Consider the following 18,166-nt stretch of genomic DNA (forward strand, 5'->3'; position numbering starts at 1 on the left):
GAGCACTAGTAGAAGCACTGTAAGGCCTTTCCATTTAGGCTGGCTCTTGAAGGCTAGGCTTAGTTTTGAATATTTATTTCTAATTGGATATTTTATTCTGTGTACGTATGGGGTTCACCCCCACCCCCGTACCTATGCATAGGTCATCCTGGAAACCTGAACTGTTTGAATCCATTTTCTGATTTCTCGATGCCCTTGTGCAGTGAGATGTTTGCAATATGCTTTTATTCATTCTTTCACTGCCAGTACATCCACCCTTTACTGAAGCTTTATGGACACCCACTGCTTTGGCTCCACATCCCTATGAAGTGGTAAGAGGTGAAAAGCACTTTGAACGTTTATGGCTCTCTACAGATAACACAATAAACTCCACATTTTCATTTACATTTACTGCTCTGGAGTTAACAGCTACATTCAATTAGGAGAAGTGACTGGGAGCCTTCCGATCCATACTACGCTAGATCATCAGCTCCCAGCCTGTTAAATGCAAAATTAATTTGGTCTACTCTTTCACATCACTCCTCCCATTTTTGAAAACACAAGGGCAGCCCCTATGTAACACAAAGCCTCTGTCATATTTATTTCCACATCCAGATTATGCATACTGAAATTGTGATAATGAATCTTGTAATGGATTATTTTCATTTTCAAATGAAGCCTGCTGAAATAATGAACTGCGGCAATCATCCATTAGTAAAATGTGAAAGAGGGCTAAACAAGTAACTTTCCTAGATAAATGTAATTGATCATTACTGTGATGCTATTATACAGTAGCTCTTTTTAATATCATTCATTTAGCTACTTATTGCTGTGGTTGAGACAAAGTATTGATTTTTATGTTTCCCCTCCCCCCTCCTACAGTCAGTTCTCAAAACTCAGCTTCTTATTTTTGTTTATTGAACTGCCTCCCATCTTTAGCAGCCAAGAAGGAGAGGGCCAATCAGCACGCCTTCCTAGGTACCCCCAATTTAACCTATCGGGAGACCAGACTAGTTTACAAAGAATAGCAATTGGCTCTTCCCAAGACACACATTAAGGGGGAGTTTTAATTTATTAAAGATTTAACTCCCAAAGCATCGAAGCCTTTCCCTATTTAAGTAAAGCACCCGGGCCCTTGAGCACAAACACATTAGCAAACACCTACTACCTACAGACACTCTAAATATTTCTCTTGTCAACATTTATCTTGTTTAAATTGAGCTAGGGGAAGGGAAAAAAAAAAGATGAACTAAACAAAAGTCACTCTGCTGCCCACTTCTCAGTCTGGACATCTTTGTTTAAGCTTTGACTTGGCTTAAATGAACGAATTAATATTGACAAAAACATCAACTAAGCTAATGAGTTGTTAGTTAAGGCAATAAACATGTCACATTAGAGTCAGCGCAGTGAAGAGGTAATTAGCCCCAGAAAAGCTCTGCTGATTGGGGCTGTTGCGATCCTTTGCTCTTAACCTTTGAGTCCATTATCTAGTGCAGGATGAGCAGTGTCTATGCTAATGCAAATCCACCAATACACATCGGCCTTGGTACAGTAGCCAAGGACTGCATTAGCAAGGATGTGCGGTGGCCGGCGTCTTCATATTTGCTCAGCGCCTATTAACAAGTTTACATAATAGCTCAAAGGATTACAATAAGCTACGGATTGCGATGAATCCGGAAAGCAACAGAAAACAATGGCGCGGCACACAACAGAGCTGGTTAAGAGGCAATTATTACCAAATGAGCCAACTATCTGTTTGGTGTGGGGAGGGGGCAAATGGGTTGGGGATTTTTGGTAAGGCGAGAGCTTTCATTCACTTCCAAATCAGACTTGGGGTTTTTGGGAGACAGAGCAACAACAATCTCGAAAACCTCTTATGTAAATTCCAAAGTAGCAGCATATAAACAAATGTTTAGACGAATGTATTTGAATACAACGCATAATTTATTAATAGAAATATCACCAAACTACTAAAGTAAGATAAAATCTTTTTTATAACATTTATATAGGTTCATCCAATGGTGAATTAAGTTTCTATACTCCTTTTGGGAAACTATTTTATGTAATACAACTTTGCTGATTTTGTCACTGTCACCTAAAATGAAATTTAAACATGCACTTATAAGTGCAAATATATGAGATAAAAATCTTGCCTTTTTGAACCCCAGGGGAAGATTTCAATTGATTTCAAGATTTCACCCAAAGCCCTTTTTGTTCCAGCAATGAAATTAATAAAAGAGTAAGATATGCTTTTATTACTTTAATTGTTTTATTAAAAGAAGCTTAAGATCTCTTATTTGGGCGACAGCTTTTAATGGAGCAAGAGATTATGCTTTAAAGGTGGCTTAGCTCATCTATGCTGCAAGTACATTTCTCTTCAAGCTCACAAATAAAGATTTGTGGTGCATTTTTTTTTAAAGAACCGTAAATAAATATTAAGAGATTCAGTGAAGAATAAAATGAAGATAAATAGGATGGCAACAATGTGTTTTTCAGAACGGTTAATTCTGCCTTTACATCTTGGACAATTCCAATAACTTTAGTTCGCTGTTATGCAATATCTACGAAGGTTCAGCTGCAATCATTGTTGAAGTCAATTGGGTGTTTAAGAAGTCCTAATTTTATTTATTTACTTATTTAAAACATTTGTATACCACTGCATATCTAAACAGATTCCGGAGTAGTGAACATAAGAGGTAAAAGACTAAAAATATTAAAAGGTTAAAACATCATATTAAAACTATTCTTTTTTTAAAAAAAAAGGAAAAAAAGGAATGGTTTTAATTTTTGTAAACTGCCCAGAGAGCTTCAGCTATTGGGCGGTATAAAATGCAATAAATTAATAATAATAAAACATAATGCCAATAATTTCAAGAGAGCCCAGATTTAGCACTTTTATCTCAGTTCCAAGGAGATAAAAGTATCTGATTTAGTCTTGATCTCCTTTAATTTCTAACTAAGAACCTGTACAGAATGACCACGGCATCGCTTTACCAATATCCTACAGTGTCACAACCTCCAAACACTTTTTTACTGGAAATCAGCGGATGGAAAATTTAGGTTAACTAGAAAGAAGAGCTTTAAGGCAAGACTAGACTAGACATTGCAAGAGGCACAGGGCTGACACAAAAAAATGGAAGACCCACATCTGTCATTACTCTTTGCGTGTCTCCACAAGTGGCAACTATCAGTGGTTGCATGAGTACACGGAACATGCCATGTTTTGCTTGTTATGCTCACAATTCTTTACTTTACTTGGCATCATATAGTCAAGTAACCTCCTCCTATTAGAAGATATGGTTAGAAGGCAATTAGCAGGTTCTCAATATATGTTGGAATCCAATATTTAGTTTTTTCCTTTCCTTACAGGCAATGTGTTTGTACCCACCCTCGCAGCACGTCTTTCCTCATGAGAAATTTATTAGTATAAACTGCCTGTTCTCAGTCGCTCATAAACTCTTGTCTAGAGTCATTCCTTGAAATGTACCTAATCATAGTCTTCCCAAGCACTGACTTTTCCACCATCCTAAAGCAACAGCCAGCAATTCAGTGGAGCCAAAAGCTAGCCCAGGAAGCAGCTGTGCCATAAAAGGCTGCACTGAGTGATCCATGCATCCGGCTAAGACCACTTTCCTGGTATCCATTTAGTGACTAGCAGAAACGACGATTAAATGGCCAGACACTGCTCTTTAGAAGGAGATCACCTTTTTTCAAGGAGCCCAAGCTGATGCTTCTTCCTTGCCCCGTGTGCCTGGATTTTTTACACTGCCTTTTTTTTTTTTACACTGCTTTTTACATTGGACCCTATATAAATTGAGACCATTGTCAGGGCTCTTGCTAGCAATGGGCAACAGACCCTAGCACCTCACTTTCTGTGCTGACTAAGGGTATTAGAATGTGGAAAGTGGGTATCCTACTGATTTTACCATACACTGCATACTGTGCCTCCAAGCAGATCCTGCAAAGACGCAGGCCTGCGTCAGAGAAAGCTATTAGCGCATAGCAATGCTTAGACAGATGAGAGTTGTGTTGGTGTGGAAAAGGGCATAGAAACATTTGAATTCAAGTCTCCTCCAGCTGAGAGCCCCCTTCTCTCGTGCTCCCACTCTGAGACTGTCAGAGGAAAAGGAAGCAGCAGTCAGACATTCCTCCATCATGTCTGGATCTGCATGAGGCTAACAGAGGGAGAGGGACAGGAAGTGGCAGGCCTTCCACTGTGTCCATGACCTGCTGAACTTTGCAACTAAGAATTCAGTGCCTAAATTTGCTCTCTCTTCTTTCCTCAGCCCTCCCAAACCTCTTTCCTTTTGTGTCATTTTTTTTTTAGATTGTAGGCCTGTGGGCAGGGACTACCTTAAGAAATACCTTTGTAAGCCACCTCAGGAGCCTTTTTGGCTAAAGGGTGGGATAAAAATCTATAATAATAAAATAAATAAATAAATAAATAAATGGAGACAGAAGGCATGGCTAGATGAAGGAGGTAGAGGGGGATGATCGCGCGGTATTATGCTCGCGAGATCCACCCCCTTAGTCTACCCTTACCACGTGACATCCTGGGAGAATGGAGGATGTCGTGCCCGTAATTTTTATTTTTTTACTTTTATCAAAAAGGAGTGCAGGAGCACTCAAGCGCAAAGGTAGGGTTTTTTTTAAAAAAAAAATCTGCTCCCCCCACCCCACCCATGAGGACCCGGCATGGAGCTGTTTAGGAGCTCCGTGCCCCAGCTCCTCACAGTTACTTGCAAGGAGCTGGGACGAAACCACGACGGTAGGCCACACCTTCCGCAGTGTTGGGATCATCCCAAGACCATGGAAAAAACTGCAAAAAAAGGGTATGACAATATCCCGGGGCAAGGTAGGGATCAACCCTCCCTGCCCCCAGGATCCCCTGTGTGTCATGTGGATGCACAGGGATGTTCCTGGGGTGATCCCCGGGATATTGGTGGGTCTAGATGTGCCCCAAGATATTAGCAAGGAGAAATAGAGCTTTTTCAGCAATGGCCCTGAGGCTTTGGTACAAGCTTCCAGACAAGGCATGCTGTTATACTTTCTTGATTGCCAGACTATGGTATAATAATAATAATAATAATAATAATAATAATAATAATAATAATAATATAATATATAGCACCACTATATAAAATGGTGTGTGTGTGTGGGGGTCACATCAGTGAGATCTCTCCATCATAAATGCTCAATGAAAAAATATTCAACGTGTTTTTTTTTAAACCCATTTGATCTCAATAGATCGAAAATCAAGACATCCAGCGATTTAAGGCTAGCAACAAAGCAAGCTGATGTAATGCTGCTGACAGGACTGACTGGGAATGAACACAGCTGCTCCATTGATACTTCTACATAGCAGCAATGGGAGGGCTCAGAAACATGGAAGAAGGGAACGCTCAACCTTGGCGTGTCATCTTTTATAGAGTAAGATGCTCACGGCTCCTTTGAACACTATTTGTTAAACTCGTGGGTACCGTAATCAAATACCCAAATCGGCAACATCACTCTTTACTGTATCTTCCATGGGAGAACAATACATGCAGCTATTTTACCTGGCAACAGGGGATTAACATATATGTTTAAACCAGTCCAATTGCTAATGAACTTGGCCACAAAGAGAGAGCAAGGGATTAAAACAATGAGATGGGGCATCTTTTCTGTCTAACTCTCTGGCCCACTTAAACTGACCTAACAATGCTATTTTTCTTCCTCTCAAAATCTGCAGTGGGTGAATCAAATGTGAAAGCAAGATCAATTCTGCTCCAAGACAGTAAATGAGCTTTAGCTCAGACTTGTTTCAATTTATGGAGAGAATCCAACTATACCAGCTTTAAGTGCATTCTTAGCTCAGCTATGAAACTGTATTATAGCAGTATGGAAACAGTAAGCAATCTTTGGTTGAGTTTGTTGTCGTTGCCCAAATTTGTTTAAAATATCGAAGGGAGGAGGGAGGTAATGAACACTCCTTGTTTCTCAAGCATGTATCAGATTCTATATTTGCCTATCTAGATGGGAATTTTAACTACACAAGGCTATCAAAACAGCTTTTTACTTCAATAGCATATAACTATAGTTACTACAAAACCTGATCACCTGATAGAAGGACTGCAGCATTTCACCCTTTTTTTTTTCATTGAAAGATCAACTTCAATTTTACTTAGTCAGATTAATGTAACTTTTTCATTGGAAGTTATAGGTTTAGAAGTATGGGTACAATTCAACTCCATTAAAATAAACAGTTTTACAAAGAGGAATTCATCTTCAGAAAATACTGCCATTAAACCTTTAAAATGTTTTTTTTAAAAAAATATATTTTTATGGTTTTAATTTTTGTATATTGATTTTTAATGTCCAGTCTTTCATTTTTTGTAAGCCGCCCAGAGAGTTTCAGCTATAGGGTGGTATATAAATGCAATAAATATATAAATAAATAAAATGCTTCTAGTGTAATCGTTTTGAACATGACAGATAGCATTTATGCTTATGGTGTTGGAGATCCCGGGTGGATTGGAAATTCTGTTAGTGTACCTATTAGGTATATGCTTCAGATTCCTCCAAATTCCAAACCAAATCAGTATTATTTGGAATGATTCCAGACATGTCCAAATTAAAGCAAGGCTCCTCCAAAGCAGACAGAATCTGAAACCTTCCATTCGGAAGGACACAAAGTCCCAAACTGTGTGTCTGTAAAAACTGACAGGTTTCTCCTCAAACTCTCCATATAAGGAAAACCCTAGGATGGGGAGAGGTAGAAGAGGGGGTAAAGTTTTGTGACTGACAGCCCTAACTTCTAATCACAGTGGATGCTTTTTATTGGGGCACTCCAATTCCAGTGCTTTCTTTGGGGAATGGTTGTTGAAGTAATATATCCAGAAGTGTTTCAGTGGTCTTTGCTAGTTCTCTGTCCCAGGAACAGAAACATTAAATGTATGTTTGTGGACTCTGTGGATCCTGGGAGGATGTAGCACTGGAAAAATGCTAGGTCTTCAAACTCTATATCCTCTATCCACCCCTTTCTGAGATTTGGTAGCAACTGAGCAGAAAACCAAAGACTTAAACTATTTTTTATTCTTGGTAACTCCCTAACCGCTGCACCTATCCTTCTGAAATTTGGCAAATTTCCTGCCTAGGAACACCTCTATGATATATACCACTTTCATACAAATTGCCACCCCCCCGTCACAAAAAACAAGGGAGGGGCGAAAGGGAAAACTAATCACCCCCCCACCCGCCTTGAAAAAAATTGAAGATCTCCTTCTATAATAACCACTGCACCTATCCTTCCCCTAAAATTGCAGGCTTCCTATACAGCACCACCTCTATGCTGTATGGCATTTTCATAACAATTGCCCAGAAAGAACGTAGGAAGTACATCCTTTTTTGGAACCTTCAAACTGTAAAAGCTGCTCTGGCACAAAAAACCCTGAACTCATTCGTCTGAACTTTGGCAAGCTTGATCACTTCACTGTGTCCTGGGACTGGGGAGCAGAAGAGACGTATACTCTGTCTTCTGGCATCAGCCAGTGTACCTAGGTCCACTGGGAGGCTGCATCCCAGGAATACCATTAAGAGGTAGACCAACTTGGTCCATCCATGGGCCAGATATGGAACAGAACACTTGGAGAAAGCATACTCCTCCTCCTCCTCCTCCTCCTCCTCCTCCTCATAAGGAAAGATCAGCCTGGCCCAAAGTGCATTTGAAAGCCTGCTTATAGCACGTGACCTTGTTTTGGCCTTAAAAAACTGATCTCTTTGCTCTCTGTTTTCCCTCCACTCCCCTTCCCCCGAATGTCTTCTCATTATAGTTTATAAACCTGATGGAAGGGCCTACCCCTCTTTATTAATTGATGTGATCCACTTTGGGAGACAACGGGCTGGTTTGCACGTCACAGTAAGCCATCCACCATTTTAAATATGCTTGTTGTGGGGTTATCCGAGGATGGTTTAACCCTCAAATAACCTACATGCCTGGGTTCACACAGCACAACAAGCTGTGGCACAACTTGCATATTCAAAATGGCAGCTAGTACATATCACAGACCCCCCCCCCGTTAATTAACACCTGATGATTTACTGTGATGTGTAAAACTACTAAATAATTGTACGAAAAATGGGGTGAAAATAAATCTTATTGTAATAATTTTTAGCTCTTTTAAACTGTTTTAGAATTTTATATGCTAACATTTTTGTATTGTTTTGTTTTCCAATTGGATGGCATAGAAATGAACTGAAATACATAAGGCTGCAATTTTTATCCAATTCTGCCAAGAAATTAAAGTTATTGACAGTTCACTTTCTTAAAAATCAAAGTTTAAAAGTCTCTAGTTGTCAGAAATGTTGTAGGTTTCACACCTCAAAAGGGGCTACTATGCTTGTAGAGTGCCCAGCCCCTGGCTTCTTTTGTAGTCTAATGTTGAAATCCTGTTTCCAGTCAAACACCTTTATTATGCAAACTACAGAAATATGTGCATTGCCTCAGGCTACAGACATAATCTGCATCCAGCAATTAGGTGCAGACATCACTAGCTGGCTTTGCACAATACAAAACTACATAAGGTACACATAGATATCCCAGGATACAACACTAAGGAAGAGAGTTGCAATTAACTGCCGTGGGCTGCTCCAAGCAACCTTTCACAACCTATGTGGGCTACCAAGACCCACTTTCAAGGTGGGTCTTTCAAGGGGGTCACCTCCTTGGCTACAAACCTCTTAGGATGTCTCGGGACCCTACGTTGCTTCCCCCTTCTTAGCTCACATCCCACCCTTGGGTCCCTTACTTCAAAGTCCTTCTTTCTCGTTAGAATCCTGCATTCCCACATGTTCAAACGGCCCTGGCTGGCCATCCTCCAGATGATTAGGCTGCAGCTGGGCATCCTCCTCTCTGTCACAATTATTTTCACTAATCTCCTGCAACCTTAGCACCTTGAAAGCACCTTCCGCCTCCCTGTCTGCCTCAGAAACAGTTCCCATGTCTTCTTGTGCTGTGTCTGCAGAAGTGCTGGGGCCAATCCCTACACTTACGTTATAGTAAATTGATGATTTCCAGCAAATGGGAGGCATGAAGCTTTGGATTCCTGAATCGAGATTCACATTTGGACCTGAGTTGAATTGGGGAGCCCCCAAATCGATCCAAAGTGATTCAGGTTGTTTTACAAATTGAGACTGGCACCGAATCTTGTGGGTGGTTCACACCCCTAGCACTTACTTTTGTCTGTGTCCTGTGGCACAGCAAGTTGCTGAATCCATGTAATTAATTTCAAGCATTATGCTAAAGGTGGTAGTAGACATGACAACAAACATGGGATGGCTTCCTAAAGTGGAAACTCTCGTACAGAATTCCTCTTCTTCGCCGTAACGTATAGTTAAAGAAATGCATGATGTGATATCACATCAGACAGTTGTTTGCCATCTTCACTTCCCAGAAGCCAACACTGTGGACTACGGCCCCTTACTGCCCCGGTCAGTTTGTATAAGATCCGAGTTCAGTGCCCTCAGTATGATGATGTCAACACCAAATTCTCTTTCCATCTGACTTGGTCCCCTGTCATCTCAGTGCTTACTGAAGCATCTAGCTGTGATTTGGAAATGTACGAAAGCAAGTTGATTGGGCCTGAATGCAGACAGATCTTCCGAATGTGCATTACACTGCAATGTCTTTTTATTTGAGCTTGGTCAGAGTTATCAGGATTGAACCTTTAACGGACAGGATGTCTGATTTGTTAGGAGTTTTGAATTTTATGAGTGAGGCGGATTAGAAATGTGGATAATGTATTTTGTAAAAAAAAAAACCCAAAAAACTCGACTGATAATCTTTTTGAACATGACATTGACTGAGTTGAAGTGCAAAATGCTTATCATTAATAGCTGTATTGATGGCAAAACGTTTGAAAAATACACTGCTTTAATGACTGAACCAAGTATTTTCATATTCAGGACAGAAGAGTCATTCAGATTTATCAGCCCATTAACTTTATAAACATAGCATTAGCTGCTGTTTGGGTGTGATGTGGTGAATCTTTAATGAGAAATTCTTTATGTGGCATTTTATAATTAAATATCTCATGAACCATTTGTAAGGTCAACAGAGATTAATGTGAGATGTCAGGCAAGGTCACTGTGTGAATTCCTAAAGAATCACATCCTTCCTTATGGAGCTGAAATATCACAATTAATTGGCACTAAACATAACAGCAGGTAAGCATGTGATAGAGTTTTACATGTTACATTAAAATCAATGAGATGCTTGCTTATCAAAATAACTACTTTCTGGTTGTTATTGCAAATTAAGTTGCTGTATTTTGGTGTATAATTTGTATTTTCATCACGTCTCTATATGTCAGGGCTTCTTAAACTTTGTCATACTAAGGGCTCATCTACACCAAGCAGGATATTGCACTATGAAAAGTGGTATATAAAAGGCAGGGGCCACACTACTGCTTTATAGTGGTATTGAAATGCACTGACAACTGTTGGGGCCCATTGACACATATCGTATACCACTTTCATAGAGCTATATCCTGCTTGGTGTAGATGTGTCATGTCCCCAACAATTGTCAGTGTACTTCAGTACCACTATATAAAGCAGTAGTGTGGCTCCAGCCTTTTATATACCGCTTTCATACCACTTTCATAGTGCTATATCCTGTTTGGTGTAGATTAGGCCAGAGATTCTCTTTACATTGAAGGACATTTCTCCTTATTATACATTGCTGTTCCTATGGATAGCTCAAAGCAGTTTTCATGCGAAGGGCCACAAATCGGTGGCAGAGTGCTCACTTGAGTAGTAGGGTTGGGAAGAACCTTTCAGTGAGAATGCAGAGCGCTGCTGCCAGTCAGAATAAAAATACTGAGTTAGATAAACCAGTATGAAGGCATCTTTATTTGCTCTTAAGCGATCTCCCATCCAGGTAACGTACAGAGGCCGGTCCTGCTTCGTATCAACAGCAGAATTGCATTAGATGTGTTCACTTGGTATCTTGCTGTGCAGCAAGACACAGACAAGAGAAAGGGCTATTTATTATTTATTTATCTATGGGTATTCACTGACCACATGATTCAGTTTGGTCCCCAATTTGGAAAACAACCAGATTCACCTCAGTCCAATAAGATTCAGGGTCAAATCCAAATCTCGATTAGAAAATCCAAAGCTTTGTACCTCCCATTGACTATAATTGGAATTAATGTTTTTTGCTGTTTGATCTGGTGGATGAAATTTACAGGTATAGGTAGTCTCTTGTGCGGGGATTTCATACAAAAAGGTATAGGGGAGTTTGTGCTAGACACCATATATATGCTTTGAATCACATCAGAAATGTATGTGTAACTTCTGATTCCTACTGCTTATAGAACAGGTGTACTTTCTTGTGTTCCCTATACATTTGCTTCTACTTCTGTCCATACATCATACACCCTTTCAATCTCTAACAGAAACTGCTCAATCGTACGAAGCCAAAATGAAACCCAACAACCCAACAAAAGAAATCTGAAAGATGGGGGAGGTGAATGAGAGAGGACTAGTTGTACTCCCAGGTAAGAGGCACAATTATACAATTATGGTTGTTGGTTGCCTTGTTTTTATGTCCAGGGTATTTTGTACGTTATTAGATAATGCAGAGAAGTTCTCGTTTTCATACTGGTTCATGTTTTGAGAAATTCAACCTTTCTACTTGTGACTGTGCAGATGGAGCATGCTGGATACTTGTTGAATTTCCCCCTGAAATCAGCATGAATGAACGGCAAAGCATTAATACCAGGAAAACCAACATCAAGCAAAAAAGGCTTGAGACTGAAATTTAAAAATGCAATTGTTTTGGTAACACAAAAGTAAGTTCCAGAACTGGAAGAAACTTTCCTTATTGCCTGGCTGCCATACACTATTCCTATAACTTTGGCATAGGTCTGTTGTAAACTTGGCTCTTGGCTGTACCCTCCAGACCACAGGTGGTGACTCAGGTCACTGAATGCTCTTGTAGATAAAACATTCACTGCACACACAAAAATGGAATATCAGGGAGGAGTTTGTAGTCTAGCCTTTCTTCCTGACATGCCAGCTTTGCACTCGTGGGGATTTTTTTCTTTTCCTTCTTTTGTATGGAATACTATTTCAGAGTGAAGGTTAAGCCAGTTAAACGGTGAAGATCTAGCACTTGGGTGTCTGTAGAGTCTGTTTCCTCCCTCGATTCTTTAGGCAATTTAGTTCTGCTGGAATTCATTGCTATGCAATTGCAAAAGGAGGTCTCCTGAGCAACACTGAAGAAGATATAAATGCACACTTCTGTCCATCAGGGATCATAAAACAACTGGGCACAGAAAGATCAAGGAACTGGTGCCTCCAGCAACTACCTGTAGTTGGTTAACGAGGCCCACTGCCCACACCCAATAGTGACTTCAGAAGCTGAATGAATAAGGATACACATTTTTCTAGACAAAACAAGAGACACACAAATATAAGTAACATGTTACAAAGTACAACCTACTTTATAATAAGAAAGAAAGCTTACCACGTCAAATCTAACATATGCTGATTCTCACAGAATTTAAAAAAATGCCAGGTAGGCTTGGAGGTCAACCAGCTATTCATTTATTGACTGGTGGGTGAATGATTGGAAGATACATAGTCCTGGGACTCCTGGCTCAATGAATTTGACCAGCTTCCTGAAGACCCAGGGAGTTCAGGACCTCCATGTTTAATTGCCAGTCATTCCATCAGAGGATGCTGTGGTATAGCAATGTTAACCCATGACAATTATTATTATTATTATTATTATTATTTATTCAACAATTACTTTTAGAGCTTATTTAGCTAAAAAGCAACTAATAAAGCAACCAAAAAATATCACAGTGGTTTACAACAATCTAGATTGTTAACACACAAGACAATCTAAATAGAGACACATACAAGGTTCATGAGAAAGGAGCCCACAAATGCTCTACTTCATAGGACAGAACTTTGAAAGCTGGCAAACAAGCATGGCAGACGTGAAGCCAATTGTGCAAGGATTCTTCAACATGACTTGGTTGCACATATCTGGTGAGTGGAAAAAAAAGCCATGGTGGGAATAAGTGGTCATCTGAATCTACCTTTACCTCAGTCTTCAACCAGGCACTAATCCCCAATCATGTTCTATATATCTCAAGCAGTCCTGGAAGAGAATTCCAGATGCTAATTTGCTTTCTGAATTCTTAGCACTATTCATGGATAAGAAGAAGCATTCAAGTATTTGTGGTGTTATGACGTTTACGGAATGAACATGGTCTACTACAAGCATTATCCAGAGTTCACTTGAGATATGGGGCAGCCAATACTTTCAATCCCAAAGGGACCTGTGGTATCATACATTTGCAGTTGTGCTCGAGAGAGCCTATGCTCTTCCTTGCGGGGGAGCAGCACTCGAGGGAAAAGGCAAAGGGGTCAACAAATGTGATTATAGAGAGGCAACACTCAGTCTCTCAGAGAACTACAATTAATGATAAGTAACCTCACTCTGTCAAGATGTTCTTTGTGCATTTCCATTGTGGGGGACGGATTTTGCTGGGAGAGAGCACAAACCCCAACAAAATAGACTGTGTACTTCTGATTATAGACCAGCCCTTACAAATATGTATGGGATTTGTAAAAGGTGAAAATGTACTACTGCTGTATGGAAATGTCTGCATCAAACCTCTAAGCACTACCTCTGACTTTTTTCCAGTGGAGATATTACAGAGAAGCACAACCTTTTTCTGAAAACAAAACAAAACATTTCCCTTGATGATATCCCAGCAAGGGAAATGTATGTTAAGACAACTGAACATAGTACAAAAATTTCAAATAAAAAATAGTGTACATAGATGTTTTCCCAAAAGGGTGGGTCGTGATATTTATATTGTGAAAAGTAAAACAGGAAATGCACTGATCTCAATACCCACTCCAGATGATGGTGATGAAGATGATTAAAGGAGGAGGAGGAGGAAGAAGAAAAGAGTAAAGATGTATAAACTATTGGCACAGCCAACACACTGAAGGCTTTCTAATGGAAAGGTCTAAATATACAGTGGTCCTCAGACCAGAGATGCAGAAGAGCAGTGACATTCAAGAATTCCACCTCCATCCCACCCTAACCCCTCATTCAGTCATTCATAGTAGCCCTGTTCAGGCATTCACCTGAATTCACAAAGGCTAAACGTGTCTAGAGGCATGGGGCTGCACATGTTAGGCCCACCCCCTTGTTTCCAGACCTTGCTGTGTTGTGAGAACATGAGTAGAATTCCTCTTTAGACCTCCTTGTCCAACGTGGAGATGTTGTTGGGAACTGAGGGGGTGGGCCAGCATGCATGGCCCCAATCAACTACACATGTTTAGCCTGTACGAGTTCAGACAAATGCCTTAACAGGGTTATTGTGAAAAGAGGAAGTGAGGAGGACTTGAGTTGGGGACAATAGTACTCCCAAAGGAGATTAGCTCATTTTAGAAATTATAATCCTTGTTATCAACAGACCCAGGTTATGAAGCACACTACTTCATGGACAGAAGATCTAAAATCTGAATGAGGCACTGGCTCTCAGTATGGGGCAGGGGAGGGATATGTACAATTTAATGTCTTGACATTCAGTTTGACTTGTGCAAATAAAAGAGGGCAAGGAACTGGATTTAAATTTTCATAAATGATGTTTGCATTAAGAATTAAGAATGAAGCAACAAGTGCATCTGGACTGAAAAAGTAGACATACCATAGAGCATTCAGCTTCATTAGATTCAATATAATGAAGGTGTATCATGGTAACTTTTAGTAATTTATCCAAGGCCACTAGATTGTGGAATTATTTTGGCAATTACTACAATATCCATAAACTGAGTAACTTCCCTGAGGTTTGGGTAGTCATACAAAGCTTTCTTGTATAAAAATTTTCTGCAATTGACTGTTTTTTTTAAGGTATCCTTGGTATAAAAGACAATTCTAGAACCAGTTGCTTTCAGGTTTATAAGGAACAAAGACGGAGCAGGAAAAAAGCAGCCAAAAAGACAAGATTCTACAAATACATCAGTCAGTGGGGTAACTCAACAGAAGGATGATTGCTAGAGGAACCATTGGTTCAAGAGCTAATGGCTACAATCTGGTCATAAATTGAGGCTGGAAGCCAGTAAAAATAATAATAAATCTTAGTGAATGTGAAATTATAGAATGGTTTCCCTGAACAGTTCTAAGAGAAAATATTGTCAATGGGTTCAAAGCAGAGTTCTGTAGTTTATGAAGGTTATTTTGGGATTTTCTACTTGGGTGAGTCAGTTGTGATGTTCTGGGTTTGGAAAATATCTCTTTCTTCCTTTTCTGTCATGTATAATTGTAGTCACCCTAGGGTATTGAGAATGACTACAATTCAGAGGTTATGTTGGTGATGCAGAGTTGTGCCAAATATAATATACTTTTGAGATGACTTGAATGGGGCATACCCAGGGTCTGGATAAAAACTATATTGGGGTGGGAAACAACCTTCTCACAGGGAAAAAGGCAGGACAACTGTGGGGAGGTGTAAGAGAATGGGGCTGCCTTCCCTTGTAATAAGGGGTTTGCTCCTGTTGCTTGAATAGTCTGGAAACTATGTGCCTGCAGGGACCCTTCAGCAGTCTACCTGCATGCGATTGTTTTGACAGATCCACATTGCAACTTCAACAAATGCTCTTAAAATACACTTCCTTTCTGCAATTTTATCTTAAATATATCCCAAAAGTACAACTTTGAGCCTTGCTGTGAATCATTATTCCCTCCACCCCCACAACTAAAATATCTCCTCCTCCATCCCACTGAAACCTGAAGTGCTATCGCCGGGGATGTGTCTATAGAACTTGCCTTTGATTAGCAAAGATAGCCTGTGTTCCATTGCGATCACTATATTATATACATGCATATGCAAATATATGTGCAAGCTCAACAAAGACTAATTAGTAAACTCTATAAATATTTAAAATAATTCAAAGTTTTTAGGAACTTAGTGCACATGATTGGCAGCAGAAAGCTATTTTCTGGTATTTGCACATTGAAAAATCTGCTTTTGGTTGTTCTTAATTCCGTTTAGACTATTAACAACTATCAGTCAAGACATAAGCCCAGTTCAGTTGTAATAGGAGACCATGGTTTCCCTCTATGAGAATGACCTGGGATGGTAATTGAATCTCGCACCCCAGCTCCCCAATAATTCTCTGTTATGCACCAGAGTTGGTGATCGAAAGCAGATGTCTTTGATTTTATGCTGTGTGTTTTTTAAACTGTGGTTATTGAGCATAAAGCTAGGAATCTGGCTTGCTGTCATTAAAGAAACCACAGTTCTGAGTTCGGACATCACAGGAAACTATTGTTAGTTTGAAATGGAAAACTTCTACTCTCAATCACATCTGGTGGAAGAATGAAGAGAAGGGGGGGCATGAAAGCTCAAGCCTTGCAGTGGATAGTTCCCATAGTGGGAGAACTAAAAAGGGCCATAATGTAATGGAACCTATGAAGTAGCACACCTTTAGAAAAAAAATCTCACTAAAGGTGGAAGGGAGAAGAAAGATACTTACAAGTATGCCTTGCCAAAGAATAGTTGGATCCACCGCTTGTTGAACCAAACCCTTCAGGAATTTGGCTAGAACTGCGTGGTCTGGTCAGCAACTTTGGAGGTTCAATTTCTGCTCCAAACTCTGCTCCAATTACTCCGAGCAGAACAATAGCAGTAGCTTGTTTTCGTCTCTCTTCGTATGACATAGATATTTTTTTCATTTGTGGAAGCCCAGACAGAGAAGCTGCAATGCAACATAAAGAACATTAGGATGATGATCAAGTAGTATTGCTATTTGCTTCTACTAGAGGTTAATAGTTTTGGCCTCAGCAAATCTGATGGTCCTTTCACTGTGCAAGTGAAAGTCTACAGGACTCCACCTCCCACAAGCCTTATCTTTAGTGGTGTGCAGACACTGGAGTGCAGCTCATTTCCACCTGCTCAGTATTGCCAGACTTAGAGTTGGAAGGAATCCACAGTGCACCCTTTCCTGTGTTAGCATAGCTACTAAAGCAAAGTTGGTATGAAAAAGAACCACAGCATGGAGTCCTCCCGTGCAACTAAGCAGTGTGCAAAAAAAAAAAAAAAGCCATGTTGCAAGAGGGCCCAAACAAAGGAAACATGAGCTTTTAAACAGTAGCTGAACACTAATGCTGAGAAGTAACCATTTGTAACAAGAAAGGCTAGATAATTATCAGACTGGAAGATTCCCTCTCCCTTGCATTAGGTTTCACTTCCAAAGGCAGACTGGCCCTGGGGTCAAGGGCATACAAGAGATGGGACACATGATTCTTTAAGGTAATTATAGATGGCTTCTGGATGATACTACAGCTGAAAGCACGAGTAGGATACCTTCCGAGGCACTCCAAACCTAGGTACAAAAGATCACAAATACTAGATGACCCTGTACAAAAACAACAGAAGAATATCAATACCTGCTTAAACAATAAGCACACAAGGCTTCAAGACTTGTGATTTACAACAATTAAAGACACTGCTTCTTAAAATTAAGTTATTTTTGACATCTGTATTTGAGATACATTTATAACTCCTTTCACATGCCAGGAATCCCATTTCCATATATTCCAAACAATGTGCTAAAAGAAAAGAAAAATCCCCTTCCCTACAACAGTGTGCCGTTAAATCTCTTCTGAGAGAAGTCAGAGGAGACCACTTGGTGCTCAAGAAGAATTAGTAGGTCTGAAGATTAAAGAAGTGTGAATTAATATAAAGGTCTGCTACTGTACACCCAAGCTGTAGCAAGAGAAATTTCTCTTCTTTTCCTTTGAAAAAAAAAATCCTAAGAATCTTGGTTACGAAAACCGATTCCCAGTTCAGCTCTAGCTCTGATAGTCTTACACCCAAAGGGGTGAGTGGTCGTGGGGTGATCTTTAACAATGAGAAAGAAAGGAGCTAAAAAAAATAAAACAATAAAATCAATAGTCACCTTCTGCAGGAGAAGGATGAAAATGGACTCTACACCAAGCGATACGTAACCATTTTAATTGTCTGCCATTTGTATATATAATCACTACCGTTAAATGCAACGTAAACTGCAACTGGAGTTTGCCTAAACGGATCCATTTTTAATTCACTTCACGCCGAACACAATGATCTGGAAGGAAACCACCCCGCTCTCCCCCCCCCCACCCCGAAGAAGCAT

The 18,166-nt window shown here is 40.0% G+C and overlaps 1 protein-coding gene across 2 annotated transcripts in view; it reads right to left on the minus strand.

Annotated features, from left to right (window-relative positions):
• Positions 1-18,166, minus strand: part of WDR7 (WD repeat domain 7) — a 258,462-nt gene that overhangs the window by 98,120 nt on the left and 142,176 nt on the right. For both annotated transcript variants that reach the window (XM_063128220.1, XM_063128219.1), the window contains one exon: positions 16,526-16,747. In XM_063128220.1, the coding sequence (XP_062984290.1) occupies positions 16,526-16,747 (222 nt within the window). The remainder of the gene's footprint in view (positions 1-16,525; positions 16,748-18,166) is intronic.

Source organism: Elgaria multicarinata, chromosome 6 (assembly GCF_023053635.1).
Source record: "Elgaria multicarinata webbii isolate HBS135686 ecotype San Diego chromosome 6, rElgMul1.1.pri, whole genome shotgun sequence".
Classification (NCBI taxonomy): domain Eukaryota; kingdom Metazoa; phylum Chordata; class Lepidosauria; order Squamata; family Anguidae; genus Elgaria; species Elgaria multicarinata.